Source organism: Halichoerus grypus, chromosome 1 (assembly GCF_964656455.1).
Source record: "Halichoerus grypus chromosome 1, mHalGry1.hap1.1, whole genome shotgun sequence".
NCBI lineage: Eukaryota > Metazoa > Chordata > Mammalia > Carnivora > Phocidae > Halichoerus > Halichoerus grypus.
In genome coordinates, this window is record NC_135712.1 from 203,133,066 (window position 1) to 203,151,669 (window position 18,604).

General features: G+C 52.0%; 2 protein-coding genes across 6 annotated transcripts; both read right to left on the minus strand.

The window, feature by feature from the left end:
* Positions 1-1,246: 1,246 nt before the first annotated feature.
* UBA52 (ubiquitin A-52 residue ribosomal protein fusion product 1) lies at positions 1,247-4,932 on the minus strand. Of its 2 annotated transcripts, none has more exons than XM_036093821.2 (5): positions 4,802-4,932; positions 3,630-3,743; positions 3,275-3,361; positions 1,538-1,640; positions 1,247-1,444 (listed from the first exon to the last, which is right to left on the minus strand). In XM_036093821.2, exons 2-5 carry the CDS (start codon positions 3,730-3,732, stop codon positions 1,351-1,353), a joined length of 387 nt encoding a protein of 128 aa, XP_035949714.1. In that variant the 5' UTR covers positions 3,733-3,743; positions 4,802-4,932; the 3' UTR covers positions 1,247-1,350. The 2 variants fall into 2 exon arrangements, with proteins under 2 accessions (XP_035949714.1, XP_035949715.1); XM_036093822.2 differs by having other exon boundaries at positions 3,630-3,740; positions 4,802-4,925.
* A 1,063-nt stretch (positions 4,933-5,995) lies between these two features.
* KXD1 (KxDL motif containing 1) lies at positions 5,996-13,523 on the minus strand. 4 transcript variants are annotated; one of them, XR_004917808.2, is made up of 6 exons: positions 13,376-13,523; positions 10,462-10,583; positions 9,332-9,484; positions 7,892-7,938; positions 6,666-6,963; positions 5,996-6,252 (listed from the first exon to the last, which is right to left on the minus strand). XR_004917808.2 is itself a non-coding variant. In XM_036093797.2 (6 exons), exons 2-6 carry the CDS (start codon positions 10,560-10,562, stop codon positions 6,221-6,223), a joined length of 555 nt encoding a protein of 184 aa, XP_035949690.1. In that variant the 5' UTR covers positions 10,563-10,583; positions 13,376-13,523; the 3' UTR covers positions 5,996-6,220. The 4 variants fall into 4 exon arrangements, 3 of the variants coding, with proteins under 3 accessions (XP_035949690.1, XP_035949691.1, XP_035949692.1); XM_036093797.2 differs by having other exon boundaries at positions 6,742-6,963; XM_036093798.2 differs by having other exon boundaries at positions 6,742-6,963; positions 10,462-10,612; positions 13,376-13,469.
* Between the last annotated feature and the right edge of the window lie 5,081 nt (positions 13,524-18,604).

Here is an 18,604-nt window from a genome sequence, read left to right on the forward strand (position 1 = left end):
GGAAACCTGAAGATCCGGAGCAAAGACCGGAGTCTTAGGCCTCACCTGCTCCACCCACCCCCCTGCTTGTTCCCGTCGAGCGCGAGCGCTTGCTGTCTATGGTGTTGGTCCTCGAATGTAAGGCTTCGTATACAGCAAGGCCGACCCTCGGTTTGTATACATTTATCCCAACATCGACTTCATTTCAACCTCACATCCTGTCCCCACTCCAATAAAGAAAACAGAACCCGAGAGGTTATATTCTGTCGTCCAAGGTAACATGGCTGTGACATGAGGATTTGGATAGAGGTTCAATACTGGAGAGCCCAAAAGGCTGGAATCCAGCTGTTGAACAAATGTGGCAGGTACTACATGCACTGCTCAGAAATGACCTGGAAGAGGGCCTGTGCAAAGGCCCTCAGAGTCTGGGGTAGGCACAAGGCCAACAGGGCCTCATTTTAAGGGCAAGGCAGGCCTCGGAGCTTTCTGCTGGGGATACACTATGTAGTTTGAGCTTTGGGAAGCTTCTTTCTCCAGGGATAAACGTGGGAAAGGCCAGAAAGATATTGGTAGCCTAGCCCTAGGGAGCAGGGGGCAGTTGACAGGGGGAGGAGACCCATGAAAAATCAGACACCAGCCTTTAGCTGGCACCCCAGGTCTCAGCAGTACTACAGCATCACTGTCCTGGCCTGTCATCTGACACCAAGTCCAAATCACCCTGAGACTAGAGGATGGCCTTACCAGGGCCAGTCCAGGGCACTACAAAGTTCACCTGATTCTCAAGAGCATCAGCACAAGTTTTATAAACACCAAGGCTCACTCCTCCAAGATTGAGGTCATAGGTCTCAGGTGGGGCCCAGGTGCTCCTCATGTTCAGCAGAGAACAGGTTTTACACTAGGTGGGGTGTTGGTCTACCCACCCACCCTCAACACCTCCAGGGCACAGGCATGAAAGTCATCAAAGTGCCTAAGGAGGGCCCAGCCAGTGACATAGCTGACCTGCAGGCCCACAAGAGCCTGGGCTGGGGGGGGGGGGGGGAGGGGTTCTTTATTCCCATTTATAGATGACAAAATCCAGATGTGCAGGTTCACTAGGCTATGTGGCAGAGAGCTGAGACCACAGCACATTTTATAGATGAGACAACCAGAACTCAAAGGACACAGGACGCTCAAGGGCTAGGCAGACTCAAGTGACAGGGAGTCCCTAAGGGAGAGGCCCACAACTCAACCAGCTCCTCGTTGGACAGACCAGCCACGCAGACACCAGTTACTGCTCCAGTCAATGAAAGGGAAACTTTATTGAGGCCCCAGGGCCTTGGGGCTCGGGCAGGAGGCCGCCCTGCGGGTAAAGGAAGAGCCGGTGGAGGGGCCTTATTTGACCTTCTTTTTGGGGCGCAGGTTGTTGGTGTGGCCGCACTTCTTCTTGCGGCAGTTGACAGCGCGGGGGTGCAGGCGAGCATAACACCTGCACAAAGACGAGAGAGACCGGTGAGGGCACACCCCAACCCTAAGCCCTCCCCACCAGGGCTGCCACCCACCCCCCTCTGAGAGTACATACTTGCGGCAGATCATCTTGTCGCAGTTGTATTTCTGGGCCAGCTGGCGGAGGGAAGGCTCGATGATGCCACCCCGGAGGCGAAGCACCAAGTGCAGGGTGGACTCTACAGGAGGGTTAAAGAGAGACAGTGACTAAGCCTGGCCCCAGCACCTCAGGTGCAGAGTAGGGTCCTCCAGACCAGAGCTTCTCAAATGTGATGGGGTATTCTATACACAGATGGCCACACTGGCTCAGACCGCCCCACAGAACCTCCATCTCACTTCCCACTAGCCCCTGGGGAGTCTGAGGCTAATACATGCCAACTATAGTGTGCATCACGGTTTCCTGACAGACAAGGCAATTTCTAAGTGGTGCAAAGATGAACTTTCACCTTGCTGAGCAAAATAATTAAATCTAGTTGCTACAAAAAGTGACATCAAGGGGGTGCCTGGCTGGCTTAGTCAGGAGAACATGTGACTCCTGACAATAAAATTTTTTATTTTTATTTACTTATTTTTTAGAAGATTTTATTTATTTGTCAGAGAAAGAGCGAGCACAAGCAGAGGGAGCAGCAGGCAGAGGCAGAAGCAGATTTCCCACCAAGCAAGGAGGCTGATGCGGGGCTCGATCCCAACCCTGAGATCATGACCTGAGCCAAAGGCAGATGTTTAACTGACTGAGCCACCCAGGAGTTCCCAAAATCTTTCTTTTTAAAAAATTTTATTTATTTTAGAGAGAGAGAACACGAGTAGGGGAAAGGGCAGAGAGAATCCCAAGCAGACTCCCCGCTGGGCCTGATCTGGGGCTGGATCCTAGGACCCTGAGCTCATGACCCCCGCTGAAATCAAGAGTCGGTCACTTAACCTACTGAGCCACCCAGGTGCCCCAAAATAAACTCTTTGGGGGAAAAAAAAAATGTGGCACCAATTTTTACAATAGTGATACAATTTCTCTTATCACCTTTTTTTTTAAACATTTTATTTTATCATTTTAAAGATTTTATTTGTCAGAGAGAGACGAGAGAGAGAGTGCACAAGCAGGGGGAATGGCAGGCAGAGGGAGAAGCAGGTTCCCAGCTGAGAAAAGAGCCTGATGTGGGACTCAATCCCAGGACCCTGGGATCATGACCTAAGCTGAAGGCAGATGCTTAACTGACTGAACCACCCAGGCATCCCTAAGATTTTATTTTTAAGTGATGCCTAGACCCGACAAGGGGCTTGAACTCACAACCCTGAGGTCAAGAGTCCCATGCTTTACTGAATGAGCCAGCCAGATACTGTTTTAGCGCATTTTTAAACAAAACAGTCTTAAAAGGGGCATCTGGGTGGCTCAGTCGTTTAGCGTCTGCCTTCGGCTCAGGTCATGATCCCGGGGTCCTGGGATCGAGCCCCGCATCGGGCTCCCTGCTCTGCTGGAAGCCTGCTTCTCCCTCTCCCACCTCCCCTGCTGTGTTCCCTCTCTCGTTGTGTCTCTGTCAAAATAAATAAATAGAATCTTAAAAAAAAAAAGTCTTAAAAAAAAAAAAAAGGTAAGCAAGTAAGCAAGAACATGAGAAACCACTGCCACTTGGAAACCTAAGTGGAGACCGTAAGATCCTTCCCCCCAACAAAAACATTACTTCATAAAAGTAAAACTCATCAGCCCCATCTGATCCTCACCTTAAGACCTCCCCCCCCCCCCCCGCCAGTGAGGCCATCAAAGCTTGATCCTTGGTCCTAGACCTCATGGGGCCCTGTCCAGCCACCCTACCCCCAGTACCTTTCTGGATATTATAGTCTGACAGAGTACGGCCATCTTCCAGCTGTTTGCCCGCAAAAATCAGACGCTGCTGGTCAGGCGGGATGCCTGGAGAGAAGAAAGCTCAGTTACTGAGGCTCTGGCAAGCGTATTATTGGAAGTTTCTCCTCTCCCCACAGGGATGCTCTGGCATTACCCCCAATCTGTCAAAAGGGAAACTAAGGTAGAGAGAACAAGCTGCTTTCCCAAAATCACACAAGGGAAGTACCAGCCAAGGCTGAGGTCTATACAAGCCCAGCACCCATCTTGCACATGACAGTGGCTCCTCTGGGTTGGGGACTCCTGCGGGATAGCCTCTGGACTCAGCCCAACTCACCCTCCTTGTCTTGGATTTTGGCTTTGACATTCTCAATGGTGTCACTGGGCTCGACCTCGAGGGTGATGGTCTTGCCCGTCAGGGTCTTCACAAAGATCTGCATCTCTGCGTCTGCTGGACGGTAGGGAGTAGGAATGGAAGAGTGAGAACTGCAGTCTGAGCAGCTTGAGTTCAGGGGCTGGCAAGCCTTGGCCCTGCCAGCCCTGTGCCAACATCAACCACAACTACAGGCCCATTCCAGTGCCTGTTTCCTTCCACCCCTCTAAGCCTGCAGCCCAAACTTGTCCTATAATCAAGGATCATGCTTCCTCCACCTTACCTGGGGGCCCCTGTGGCAAAGTGTGCTTCACAGGAACAAGGACTGTGGTTATGCTCCTTGGGCCCAGCAAATGAGATTGTCAACTTTGATGATGGAATGAGAAGGACACGGCTGGGGCACTATTTTGGCAGACACATTTTTCTCTGAGTGTGGTCTGGAGATCCTGTCCTCCCTCCCCTACCCCTTTGTAAGCCACATTTGCTCCACAAGCAACCCTTCCTGCAACCTGAGTGGGAATCCCATTTTAGTAGCCACTCCTCCAACACACTTTCCTCCCTTGCAGTTCTCTCCAACTCCAAGCTCAGACACCCAACACCCTGGCTTCCTTCCCAGTTTATACCCAAACTCGCCAGACCACGCTTCCTGCCTTTGCTCCAACCCATAAGCAGTATCTGCCAACCACGTTCCAGGTACTTGTTTACACATAATTCCATCGTCCCCCCCCCCAAAAAAAAACCCCTAATTGGTGGACGCTACCACTCTCTCCTTACGGATATATTAAAGAAGGCAAGTAGAAAATAACCTTGTAGGCGGAAGAGGGATTGGCGCACTACATGGCACGGAAAAAAGCTACACGCTTCATACCCCTCCTCCATTGAGAGATTTGCCCAGGAAGACCATCCACGCCCCCAGGCCTCGTGGGATAGCTTGGGCTGGCAGGGCACACAAGACACGCTCCCAAAGTCCGGTTCGCATCCCGGGACCCAGTCCGGGCTCCGAAACCCGGCCCCACGCGCCCAACTCAGCCGACTCGGCCGCCCTGCGGAACCTGGCCCACGCGGACCGGTTTCGGGCCTCCTCCTCCGCTACCCGGACGCCCGCGGCCTCCCACAGTCTCCCGCCCGACCCCGACCTGGCGCGAATCCGCAAGGCCGCCGCCACCAAACCGCTCGGCCACCTCGTTGAAGAGAAAGAGGGCGGCGGAACCGGAAACCGCCGAGGTGCCGCCGAGAGCGCCTGCGCACCGAGCACGCTGCGCCCTTGCGTCACAATTCGCGCCGCCCGTTTTACCCCACCCCGGCCCCGCCCTGCTGCCATGTTGGGTGCTGGCAAACGAAGCCGCGGCGCCTGTGGGCGAGCGTCGCCAACCCTCTTCCGGGCTCGGGCCGCGTCCTCCAGGTCACGTGAGGGGACGGCTTCACCTTTCCAGGTGTTTCCACCTGTTGTCTGTGGGTTGGCCAAAAACTGATGGCGCGTAGCAGCCTCTCGGGGAATGCTTGCTGACTAGAGATGAGACCATTTGTGGTAAAGCAAAGGAATGAAGCAGGGGGTCAGCGGGTCCAGGACTCAGGGGTCAGGACAGGGAAGGTAGGAGGCGGCGCCGGGGTGGGACATGCGAGACCCTCCGGAGCCACCTAACACCAGGAGTCAGTTATTTGGAAAACTTTCTGGACTCTATGCGTGGATGAATTTCAAGGCGGCGCTTACCAAGGTAGTGAGGGCAGGTGGAGCTGGTGCATTCACTCAAGAAAATGGGGTGCGACCCAGGGTGTTTGGGGCCGGGGAGGACTTTTGTTAAGACTAAGGAGTCTTGTGGGTGGCTAAAAAGTGCCGGGAGCGGTAAGGGTGAGGACTGAGAAGTTACCTATGGGTTTGGCAGTGTAGCTCTTTATGTCCTTGAACGCTTACCAGCGCCCCCAATTGACAGGCAAAAGCACACACTCTTGGATCTAGGAAGATGCCTTTAATAACAATTTCTAAGTGCTTAAAAGATGAGGGAACTCTACAGAGTGTCTACTCAGGAACAGGACCCAGCCTGGCTCCCTGGGGAGTCCATCCTGAGGCAGATATGGAGATGAAGTTATTCATAGAGGTAAGGGAACAGTGTTGTGAGCAGTGGGAACAGCATGTGTGAGTACATAGGTGGTGACAGGAACTTGGGTTATTATGGTTGCTACCACTGGAGACTCCCACCAAGAGCAGCCACATCTCTTTCTAGCTCAGTGGTGCCTGGCCGTCCATACCCCTCCTGTCTCACATCCTGCAGTTGTTCCCCTTATGGCCTAATGGGCCCAAGGATGGAAGGAAGCCACTGCTAAGTACACCCTTCCCTTTTTAGGAACAGAGTCTTTTTATTGATAACTTCCCAATAGCATCTGTAAACATCGGGTACAAAAATATTCCGTTTAACTCTGTTTTCCAAGGTGGCTCAGCTTGCTCCACGGAGGCCCTGGGAGAGGCCTGCTGGGCCTTCAAGGTTCACACCTCTGGTCAGAGAAACACAGGCCTTATCAGGCTTGCGGCTGAATGGCCAGCCTCCATCTTGAGCCTTCTACAATTGTCTCAGAAACCTCCTTGAGATACCTATTGGAGACAGTATTCAATACTTTTGTTGGAAGAAGGGACAGGGAGACCAGAATTGGTAGGTGCAGGGATGGGCTGGGGTGAACTCAGACAGACAGTGCTGGTCCGCTTTGAGGAGGTCTCGACTGGGGCACTGGGGCAGGGGCAATCTGGCTCTGGTCTTTGGGAGCCTTTAGCAGACCTCAAGCTTGGCTCTGGAAAAGCTCCCTCACACCCAGCCCAACAACTCCAGCTGAGCTGGTCATCCCCTGGCCTGGCAGAGGGGTCTGCAGAAGACAGATATTCTCAATGAGGAAGAAGTAGGAATGACAGACCCCCTAGGAATTCCACACCCCCAGAGGGAGCCAGGTCCCCCGGGGAGCCCTGGGTGACAGAACAGGGTGGCGAAGCTGCTGATCTCCAGGCAGGGTTACCTGCTGCCACCTCAGACACCGGGGGAGTGCCACTGCCCTGAGACCCCTTGGGGCACCAGGGAGTAGTGTTACTCACCCGGTGTCTCCTCATCATCCGTCTGGCTTCGGCCATTGATGGCAGGGGAGCTGGACCCGACATGGGAGAGGTCCTCAAAGCCGGGGCTGAGGGAGGGTGAGACAGTGTCAGGGCTGGTGTCACAAGAGCCCGTGCTCTGTTCCGAGGTGGCAATGGTGGTTGTGGTGCTGGGTGGGATGGGGTCTTCATCCTCGTCCTCCAGGAGGGATGCCTCTGGGATGTCTGGGGGATGAAAGCCAGGAGTTGGCTGAGTCACTGTGGTGGACACTGTGATGAGAGAGTACCTGGGCCTATGACCCCTGACCGCTCCCCTGCCACCCCACAGGGCATAATGTGGCCCATTTTACAGAGGAGGAAACTGAGCACAGGAAGGTGAGAGGTTTTCCTTCAAGGTACAGCCAGGACCTGGCTTCGCTGGGGTCAAGCCAACATGGGCCCTTGGGGTGAGCCTGAGCCCTGGCTCTGCCCTCTTGACTGTGTTGCTGGGGCCAGGCCTCTCACCACCCTTGCCTCAGCATTCTGCTCTATAAACCAGGCCTGATGACAGCATTGCCTTTTTTTTTTTTTAAAGTAAGCTCTACACTCAACGTGGGGCTTGAATTCACACCCCCAAGATCAAGAGTTGCATGCTCTACTGACTGAGCCAGCCAGGCGCCCCGACAGCATTGCCTTTGTGCCTATGGTTGTTAGCGGCCTTGGGGTGGGGAAATGTTGGCCCATTTGGCAGAGGGGGCAAACTGAGGCTCAGCATGGGGGATGCTGCACTTCCTCTGAGAAGTCACTGCTCCTTTGGGCTACAGTTTCCCCCTATATGAAATGGGATACTCACAGCCCCCACTTCGTGGGTGGTTATAGGTAAGAGCCTGGCTCATAGGGCTATGTTACATCCCCTTGGGCAAGGACTGTCATCATTCTTACACACACTCCCCTGTGTAACCTCCCCCCCGGGGGGGATCCTGGTCCCAGCACCTGCTCTACAGGTTGCCAAGACCAGCCAAGCACCCCCGCCCCTGCTCCCTGCACCAGATCTCTCTGCATCTACTGCCCACCAGGGCCCGGGCTCAGGGTCAGCCAGCCCTGGGCTGAGGGTACTGACATCCGCGGGTGCAGAGGCCAGACGTGGGGCCCAGGAGCCCTGGGTGACACTTACGGCTGAAGGCCTCCGGGTGCTGCCTGGCCAGCTTCCCTTTCAGCGTCCTGCAGGGGAAGGGAAGGCATACAGGCTGAACCTGCCAAGCAGACAGGCTGGGCCTGGTGCACGCCAGGAACCCTTGCTGCCAGCTCCAAGTGGGTGGGGGATGGGAACTCCCCGCACACACACACCGCTTGTCACTCTCTGCTCCTGGGCTGGAGGGAGGCCCATGTGCTCAGCCCAGCAGACCTCTCACCCCTAGGGCAGATGGCAGCCACCCAGCTCTCACAGAGCTTGTGCGTGTCCTCGGTGCTGAGTCGGGCTGGGCCCTCTACCTGCCATGCCCTTCCTAGGTCTAACCCCGCTCTGCCCAGATAACCTTCTAGGAAGCTTCCTCACCACCTCCTCGGCAGTCACTCCTCTGGGTGACTTGTCCCAGCCTGTCCCCCATCGGCGGATGAGAGTGTCTGTGTGGGGGCCAGGCGTGGCTAAGCCACACCCAGACACTGGGTACTTGCACACGTTAAACCGATGTTCACAGAGAAAGGCCCGCTTCATTTTTATCCAGGTGTTTTTCCATTTTTCCCCAAAGTCATGAAGTCATGTTTACAAAGAATGATAAAGGGGTTTACAAAGAATGATAGTCAAGTCTCATCCTTGACTATGGCCAACCAGTGCCCCCCAGAAGTATCACCACTGCTGGGTCCCTGCCCACAGGGCAACGGGGCAGAAGCAACTATCTTCTTCCTGGGTGACACAGATACGCACAAAGGGTGCCAACGCTTGGGGTTCCTGCTCACCCCCAACACCACGCCTGGGCAACCAGCCTGATGAGACGCCCCAGAAAAGATGTGCTTTTATAAAGGACTGAATTGGCCTGTCTCATGATTTCTGCTCCTGAGTCTGCCAGTGGGTGCGGCTGCCCCCCCGGGGCCGAGGAAGCGGCTCTGTCAGCGGGAACGACGGCTGCCGCTCTGGCTCGCTCCGGCCCGGGTGCGTGGCCGTGGTCGGCAGTGGTGGCACTGATGCAGGCTCCAGCTGCTGCATGGAGCGTGCTGCGTGCTCGGGGACTTGAGCATCATTTTTCTCTGTCCTCACAGAAAACAGCTCAGAAGGGACCCCCAAAACCCAGCAATCTCATATGCCTCCTCATGGGTTGGGGACTGGAGGACCAGAGGCTTGCCTTTCCCGGGCTGCACTTGCCTGTCTTTTGCATTAGGCATCTGGTGCTATGTTGCATTTTTGGAAAGATAAATAAAACGGAAATTCAGAAACTTCAAGATCTGTCATCCCAAAGTTCGGATCTTCTCAGATGCTAAGTGAGCGCTGAAGCCTCATAAAACAAATGAGCTGAATCTCCACATTGCTCTGTTGTGTGGAGTGGATGGTCCTTATTGAAGAGGGGAGGAACCTGAGGCTCAGAGGGGGAGGCAGAGGCTGGAGGGGCTGAGGACCCACCTGATCCTGCGGAAGATGCTGTCCAGGTCCCGCTTCATCTCCACCAGGGTCCTTGTGTGGTGCAGGAAGCGCTCACTCATCTGCTGCAGGCGGGCGCTCGACAGGTTGTTGAAATTCAGCAGCATCTCGTTGGTCTTCTCAAACCGGTCCAGCCTGGCAGCAGACAAAAGGTACCAGCCCTACAAACCATGCACTACAAAATGGCCATGCCCTACAAACTAATCATGCTAAGCCCCTTCCTGTTCCATGACCTTTGCGTGTGTTGTTCCCTTGCCCTGCAGAACTCTACCTGCTGTTTGAGCCATCTAGCAAACTCCTATTCAACCTTCAAAACCCTACCCAAGTAGCCTTTACTCCCTCCCTCAAGCAGACTCTGAATCCCCTGACTCTCTAGACCCAGGTTATTCCTCTGGCCCAGCCCTGACACCATGAGGCCAGGAAGGTCTGTGTCTGGTTTTGTCTCCCCTCATTGTGGGAGTTCACCAGGCCAGGCCTAAATCTGACCCAGACAAACCCAGCACCCCCATCACAGGATGAGAGATGGAAGGGTATCAGGTCTGTGCTGTGTCATAAATGGAAGGAAGAGCTTTGTCTTAAATACACAAATATAAAGCCGCAGGAGGCTGGGCTTCCACCCCAAGATTGTGTAAGATTTTCTTCCCCCCAGAGCAGGCTGGAATTAGGGTGAGGCTGTGGTGGTCACAGTGCCAAGCCCCAAGGAGGGCAGAGGCTGTTGATGGCCCTCCAAAAGACCACAGATACTCTGCAGAGACACCCTCGGCTCTGAGAGACCAGGCTCCTAACGGAGACCAGCTCACTGGCTTCCTTAAATCCCCTCCTACAGTCCCTTCCTATCCCAACTCCTCACCCCAGGCCCTGGGATAGGAGCTGCTGCGGCCCCTGCCAAGCCATCCGCAGCTGCAAAACCACCCCAAAGCCCTGCTTCCTGTGCCAAGGCCTCGCCTCCAGACCAGGAAGGAATTTACTTTGGAGCCAGCCGGCAGATTTGCTCATTTCCTTCATTTTATCACCAGTGTGGGCCCAGGGTAAGGGCGGGCAGGGCAAGAATGCTAGCCAGCGGGTAGATTCCTTCCCACGCCCGGGGCCCACAGCTCTTGGCCACCACTCACATGTTCTTCTGAGCCAGGATGATAGCGTTGACGTCATCTGTGTTCACCATGCTCAGGATGCGGCTGCAGAAGACCCTCGAGGCCGAGTCCGGGGGGTCCATCTCTTCCTCCTCCTCCGCTGCCTGAAACAGGCAGGCAGGGAGTCTTCAGTCTACACCAGGCAGTGGGGTAGGTGGGGCAGAAAGGAGGGGCTGAGAACCCCGGGCCCCATGACCATAAGTCGGTCATACCACCTGAGCCTCAGCTTTGTCATCCTGAGAATTCAGGGGTGTTGGAAGGACGTATTTGTAAATTGCATCAAGCACATCAGAATCCCATCACCCACCCACCTCTGTGGCCCCCAGTCTCCATGGGCCCAAGTCCCCATGGCCACCTTCCACCTGCACAGATCTGCCAGCCTCCACCCACATCCCCCTGACTTTGCTCATCCCACCATAGGGCTTTTGCACCTGCTGTCCCCACATGCATGACTGCCCTCTCAAATCATCACCACCTCCACTATCTTCTCTCCCAAGAGATCTTTGATGACTATCCCCTACCCCAGTCACTTTTAGCACTTCATCTTACTGCTTCATTGGCTCATCCTTTCCTGAAATTATCTTAGTTATCAGTTGACCTTTTTTTTTTTTAGATTTATTTCTTAGAGTGTGTGCGTGCACACACACAAGCAGTGGGGAGGGGTGGAGAGAGAGGGAGAGGGAGAGAATCTCCAGCAGACTCCCTGCTGAGTGCAGAGCCTGACCCCGGGCTCGATCCCATGACCCCAAGATCATGACCTGAACTGAAACCAAGAGTTGAACCTTAACTGACTGAGCCACCCAGGCGCCCAATCAGTTGACCTTTTTGCCTGTCACTCCCAAAGCAATGTCAGCTCCAAGAGAACAGAAGCATGTCTCTGCCTCCAGAGCCCAGCCCAGAACCTGGCTCACAGCAAGGGATCACCAGAACTTAGCTTGGTGGCTTTCAAACTCAGCTCTGACAGTAGACTCGTATTAGCCAATTAAAGCCAAAATTTTCAGTCAGGCTGTGGGCCCCCGCAACCTAGATGGCTCTGTGGCTAGACAGATGACCATCATGGTGGGTGGGGGCCTCCTAGACCATGCCAGGGTAGGAGGGGGCCACAGGTTCAGCACTCACCCTCCGGGGGGTAGGAGGGGGGCGGTGTCAGGCAAAACCCGGAATCCTGACATAGCTTGGCTCTAAGGTCCACATATTTAATTGCCAATAGAAAGGCCCAGTTGCAATTGGTTGAGATTCACATGCAGAACCAGGAAGGGCTTTCAGAACCCACTTGATCCACCCTCCTCTTTATTGAGCACTTACTGTATGCTACCAAACCACTAAGCTTCGTACACCGAGAACTGTTATCCTTAATTACGTATTAGGAAACAGACTCAGAAACTGAGGAGCTGGACCATTGCCACAGAGCCAGTAAACCTGAGTCACAACTCAAATGCCCACAGTCTACAGGATCCACAAAGCTGTGAATCTGAACAGATGTTCAGTGCCCACCTATGCCGGGACAGCTGCTTCTTACAGCAACTGACTTCTGCTAGACTTCTGAATTTTTCCAGGAAAAAAACACAGAAACGTGGACGGATGTGTGTGTGTGTGTGTGTGTGTGAGTGTGAGAAATGGCCTCATTTACAAATAGCAGCTTGTATTTTTCTCCCCAAAAAGCATGGAGGCCAAAAGTCATTTGCAGCCCCTATGTGCCTTCTGGAAATAAACTGCCACACCTGGTGAAGTTCACCCCACCCAATAACCACATGTTTACTGAATTCCTACTATATGCCAGATACCAACACCCACAGTATCCACATTTCCAAAGAAGTGTGATCATGTATAAAGAGGATACTTGGGCTCAAAGGGCAGACTCCTCTGGCAGGAAGCCCCACAGCTAGTGCTTGGCAGGCGCAAGATTTGGACCTGTGGAAAACGGTTCTGCTTCAAAGTAGGGCTCTTTCCTGTCTCTGGCTCCCAGATGTGAGGGCTGAGGGATTCAAGGCACACTCTCCACCCAGCTGCCTTTCTCAGGAAGACTTCCCTAACTTCCCTTCCCTAGTCTGGCCCACATACAAGGTGGAAATGACCACCTGCTCCAAATATATTTATGAGGGAAACACGCAGAGAGGGAGGCTGTGTGATCTTGGGAGAGTCCCCTCACCTCCCTGAATCAGTTTTCTCATCCAGAAAATGAGAATAACAAAGAATCAGAATCTCACAGCGCTATCTGTGGGGACTGAAACCAACAGTGATAAAGGAGCTGGGCTCGGAGCAGGCTGTTTCTCCAGGGGGAGTATGAAGTCCTAGGGCGGGTCCCGGGAACCAGCATTTTAGCAAGGGGCTCCCTGGTACTTCCAAGAACAAGAGCAAACACTTGTACAGCACTTCATTTAATCCCCAATCATCCCTATGAGGCAAACACTATCATCTCCAAGGGCAACTAAGGCTCACAGGGGTGGGCTCCGTTACCCAAGGTCACACGGCAAGGCGGAGGCGCCAGGATTCCACCCAGTTATTGACGCAGAATTTAATCTGGCGGCCTAAGCTCAGCAAAACCCGCGAGTGAGGTAGGACTCGCATACCCCCTCACGCCCCGCCCCTCCAAAGCGGGGAAACTGAGGCCCAAAGAGGGCAATGCCTGGTTCCGGGTGACACTGCACAGCCTGAACACAGGCGGCCCCAGCTCCCGCGCCCCGGATCCGGAACCGGCCCGTAGCGCCACCGGCGAATACACTGCGCGGTCGGGGAAACTGAGGCCTGGACGCAGGAATGGTGCCCAGATGTGGCCAGCGGCACGTCCCACCCCGCGACAGCCCGGGGGCCGCGCCCGACCCGGCCCGGCTCCCCAACGGCCCCGGCGTCCCCAGCCCCACCCCGAACTCGGCCCCGGCGTCGGTGGCAGCAGCACCTGCACATCTGGCGGCCTTGCTCGCGCTTCCGGGATGGCGCCCGCGCCGCCACAACGTCACCACGCACCATACGTGCGACCCCGCGTGTAGGCGACGGGCACGGGGCCGATGTGCGTGCTAGGAGGCGCGGCAGGAAGGGGTGGGGCTTAGGTGCTGCTACCGTTGGCCAGTGCGTCACAACGAATAGCCAATCAAGCAGTCCCTCTCGCGCCTGCGTGGTTTCCAAGGCCCGAGATGCGCCACAGCCCTGAAGGGGGCGGGGGACTCTAGAAGACGTCCTACTTAGTAGATGGTAAGACTGAGGTTCAGCAGGGGCAGGTACTCCCTCAAGGTCAGGCAGTGCTCAAGTGGCCTGTGGTTGACCCAGAGCCAGACATCCTGTTTTCTAGGTTGGGAATCAGATTCATCCAGTCCCTGCTTCGCTTTTGGTGACCTTTCTCTGGTCCAGGATCCCATCCAGGAAGGATCCCGTGTTACGTTTAGTCATGTATCCTTAGTCTCCACTTGGTGACAGTTCCTCAGTCTTTCCTAATCTTTTATGACCTTAATACTTTTGAAGATCAGTGCTGGTTTTGTAGACAGCTCATCAGTATGGGTTTGTCCAATGTTTCCTCATGATTAGACTGAAGTTTCTCACTTTTGGCAGGAATCCCACAGAAGTGAAGTTGTGTCCTTCTCAATACGTCATATCTGGAGTCACAGGATACTAATGTGTCTCATTATTGGTGATGTTGACTTTGGTTACTTGCTTAAGGCAGTGTCTGCCAGTTTCTCAACTGTTAAGTTCCCCTTTCCCCTTTGCAATAAGTATTTTATGGGGAGATACCTTAAGAGACCATGCAAATACCCTAGCTTTTAAAAAAAAAATTTTTTTTTTTAAAGATTTTATTTATTTGACAGAGAGATAGAGCCAGAGAGCACAAGCGGGGGTGGGGTGGGGAAGAGGGAGAGGGGCAGAGGGAAAAGGAGAAGCAGGCTCCATGCCAGGATTCTGGGATCTTGACCAAAGCCAAAGGCAGACCCTTAATTGACTGAGCCACCCAGGCGCCCTGCTTTTTTTTCTTTAAACATATATTCACCCACTAGTTTTAGTATCCATCCATGGCTCTTGCCAGCAAAAATTACTATGGTGATTTTCTGTTTATTAATTAATTATTAATTGGAATTCTATTGTAAAGAGCTGTCCATTCTTCTCTAGTTATGCATTTATTCAAGTATTTATATCACTATGAACTCATGAGCATTTATTTTATTCTGTGGGTTACAATAATTTCTTTTTTCTTCTTTTTTTTATGTAGGCTTCATGCCCAACATGGGACTTGAACTCACAACCTGAGCTCAAGAGTCACATGCTCTATGGACTGAGCCAGCCAGCGCCCCTACAATTAATTCATTACTTACTTTGCTGCCAATTTAGGTTAGCTTCTATGTTCTTTTAATATGTCTCCATCTTTGGGGCACCTGGGTGGCTCAATTGGTTAAGTATCCGACTCTTGATTTCAGCTCAGGTCGTGATGTCAGGGTCGTGGGATAGGGCTCCATGCTCAGTAGGGAGTCTGCTTGAGATTCTCTCCCTTTCCCCTCGAAAAAAAAAAATTTTTTTTTTTAAATATGTCTTCATCGGGGCGCCTGGGTGGCTCAGTTGGTTAAGCAACTGCTTTTGGCTCAGGTCATGATCTCAGGGTCCTGGGATTGAGCCCCGCATCGGGCTCCCTGCTCGGCGGGAAGCCTGCTTCTCCGTCTCCCACTCTGCCTGCTTGTGCTCCCTCTCTCGCTGTCTCTCTGTCAAATAAATAAATAAAATCTTAAAAAATATATGTCTTCATCTTTCTCTGAGAACTTCCTTACTTTTAGCACTACAAGATGTTCCATGCTTGGTTTGGAATATCCCTGGAATCAGCCATTTCTCCAGGGAGCCTGGTTCCTTGTCTTGGAGAATGGTCTTGAGAAACTAAGATCTGGCTGCTGGGTGTGCTCACTGCTACTGGGGTATCATTGCTCAGAGATCCTCTCAGCAGTAAGAGTTAGAAAATACTGATATGTATACTAACCAATGCATACACATTTATATTTACTTCTATATCTGTTCTCTTTTATATACACTGAAAACCATGACTTCATAATGATACAAAGATGCACTTTAAGTGAGGTAATTCAAGTTAAATGCATGAACAAAATGGCAAATAGTACTTGCTCAATAAATGTTAGCAATTATCATTAGTTATTGAGGTCTTATGATGTGTGTATGTTATATATTATGCATCTAATTTTTCTAGGTCTCAGTTTATTAACTATGAGTGATCACAGCATCTGCCTTTTAATGTGGTTGACAGCTTGGAAGATACACACATGCCCTTGGGTACATGGAAGACTCTTTCGGAGCCCTGAAATTGGACAAACCTGAGTTCTAATTCCAGCTCTGTCACATCCTAGCTGAGTGGACTTGGGCAAATGGCTTAGCCTTATAAAATCATACAGATTAATTCCTTACAATAAGGCTTGGCCCACTATAAGCCCTCCATAAACTGAGGGTAAAGTATTATTATTCCCAGATTCTGTTGCCTTCATTCATTGAAAAGTTAATGAGGACCAGGATTCTTATATATTTAGTTCAGAAGTTTTAAAAATTGTTCAGTAAACCCTCTAGGCACTTCCTCTGGATGTGGCCCATATTGTGGGGATCCAGAGAGTACTTAGTCCCTGCCTAGCCCTGGAGGATGAAAGGAGACAGGGTCTGACACAGACAATCCCAGTACCAAAGGGAACAATGCAGGGCTATAGAGAGGAGAGATGCAAGCCTGGAGGAACCTGAAGAGTGGGGTATGAGGACTCATTTGGGGGCAAGGAAGCAGGTACATCTGGATGGGGTTTTGGGATAGGATTAGGAGTTTTCTCGGTGCTGACAATCATTCAGGACTGAGAGAATCACAGGAGCAAAGGCAGGATGGTGGGAAAGCACACAGCGTGCATTTGATTTCTGGAAGAAGTGTGGAGCTCTGTGAGTCAGGCAGCAGCCAGTGCTGAGGGAAGAGCCTGGGTGGGGAATGCTGGGAACCATGGCTCTTGTCTGCAGACTGCAGCAGAAGAGGCCCAGGCTGGAAAAACCAAGCTTTTCAATGGGTCCCTCGGGTTCTGTTGGGAGCCTGGAAACATTTATGAGGGTCCTGGAAGGGATGAAGGCTTCAAGTCAAGGCTAAAAGGGACTTGGTTGGCCCTGAATGTTTTGTGAAGAGTGGAGTAGAGACAAGAAAATATTTTTCTCCTTTTTGTGTTCAAGGGAGAGGGTGAAAAGTGATGGGAACACTCAGACCAGTGATGGGGACGTTGTCGGGGGAGGCCCAAGTCTGGGGACTGGAAGCCGCTCTCTGCCACTTTTTTCTTTTTTTTTTTTTTTGACAGAGAGAGACACAGCGAGAGAGAGAACACAAGCGGGGGAGTGGGAGAGGGAGAAGCAGGCTTCCTGTGGAGCAGGGAGCCTGATGCGGGGCTGGAGCCCAATGCGGGGCTCGATCCCAGGACCCTGGGATCATGACCTGAGCCGAAGGCAGACGCTTAACGACTGAGCCACCCAGGTGCCACTCTCTGCCACTTTTTAAGTTTTATTTCCTATTTAGTGCTCATCACAGCTGCAATTAGGTACTTACCTGAATCATTGTGCAATATCCAGCTCCCTAGGTGAAATAAAAGCTCAATAGGGGAAGAGACCTGACCTATATTGTTTTTCATCACTGTGACCTTGAACAAGGCAATTTCTTTGTGCCTCAGTTTCCCCATCTGTAAGATGAGGATAGTCTTACCAAAAAACATGCATCCAATCCTAAAGAAGGCAAGAAAAGAGAGAGAAAAGGAGCACAGAGCAGGTGAGTCAGAGAAAAAACACACAGGAAGTCAAATTTAAGTCCAAACAGGTCCATAATTATATTAAATGTAAATAGGCCAAATGCCCCAGTTAAAAGACAAAAATGGGCAGACTAGATCAAAAAGCAAAACTCAATTCTGTGCTGCTTACAAGAGACACACATACAATGTAAGGATACAGAGAGATGGAAGGTAAAGGTTGCAAAAGGATGGTGCATTTAAAAAATGAGCCAAGGGATGCCTGGGTGGCTCAGTCAGTTGGGTATCTGCCTTTGGCTGGGGTCATGGTCCCGGGTGTCCTGGGATCGAGTCCCGTGTTGGGCTCCTTGCTCAGCAGGGAGCCTGCTTCTCCCTCTGCCTGCTGCCTCCCTGCTTGTGCGCGCGCTCTCCCTAACAAAAAAATAATATAATCTTTAAAAAAATGAGCCAATGGGGCGCCGGGGTGGCTCAGCCGTTAAGCGTCTGCCTTCAGCTCAGGTCATGATCCCAGGGACCTGGGATCGAGCCCCACATCGGGCTTCCTGCTCGGCGGGGAGTCTGCTTCTCCCTCTCCCACTCCCCCTGCTTGTGTTCCTGTTCTCGCTAACTCTCTCTCTGTCAAATAAATAAATAAAATCTTAAAAAAATAAAATAAAATAAAAAATAAAAATAAAAAAATGAGCCAAAAGAGAACAGATGTGCCATCTTAATATCAAAGTCCATCCAAGGCAAGAAACATTGAAATAAAGAGGAGCACATCATAACAATAAAAAGTCTAGTTCACCAGGAAACTGACAATCACAATACCATGCAGTCAATGACGTGGTCTCCAAATATCAGAGCATTTGTTTCATAAGGCTGATGCGAGGATTAAATACATGTGAATGTTTGCCTTCACCTCTGATGAGTGTCGGCCATTACTATTAGTGTTGCAATAGTTGCTGTTATCAGTTTACATTTAACTTAGTTATTTACTTATTAGTATCCTTGTTTATTATAGTTCTTCCAGCCCTTATAACAGAGGTGGGGCTGGATTGGTAAGAGACTCCACTGTGCAGATGAAAACACTGAGGTTCAGAGATGGACAGGGAGTAGTCCAAGTCCCTCAGAACCAGCACTGGCCCAGGGGTTATTTGATGTTCTTTCCCAGGATATTTCTCACATATCTTCACCAGCCTAGCACCTCTCTGGCTGGCTAGCCTGCCTTCCTTCCAACCACAGTGATTTCCCTGAATTCCCCCCACCTCCTCTCCTTTTGTGCCAGTCACTGTGTAGGCTCCAGTGTTAAAACAATGACAAACAGACCCTTCCCAGACTATGGGGTTTTTCCAGTCTAGTGGGCAAAGCAGAGGTAAGTCAAATAATGGCACAGACATAAAATCAGTTATGAA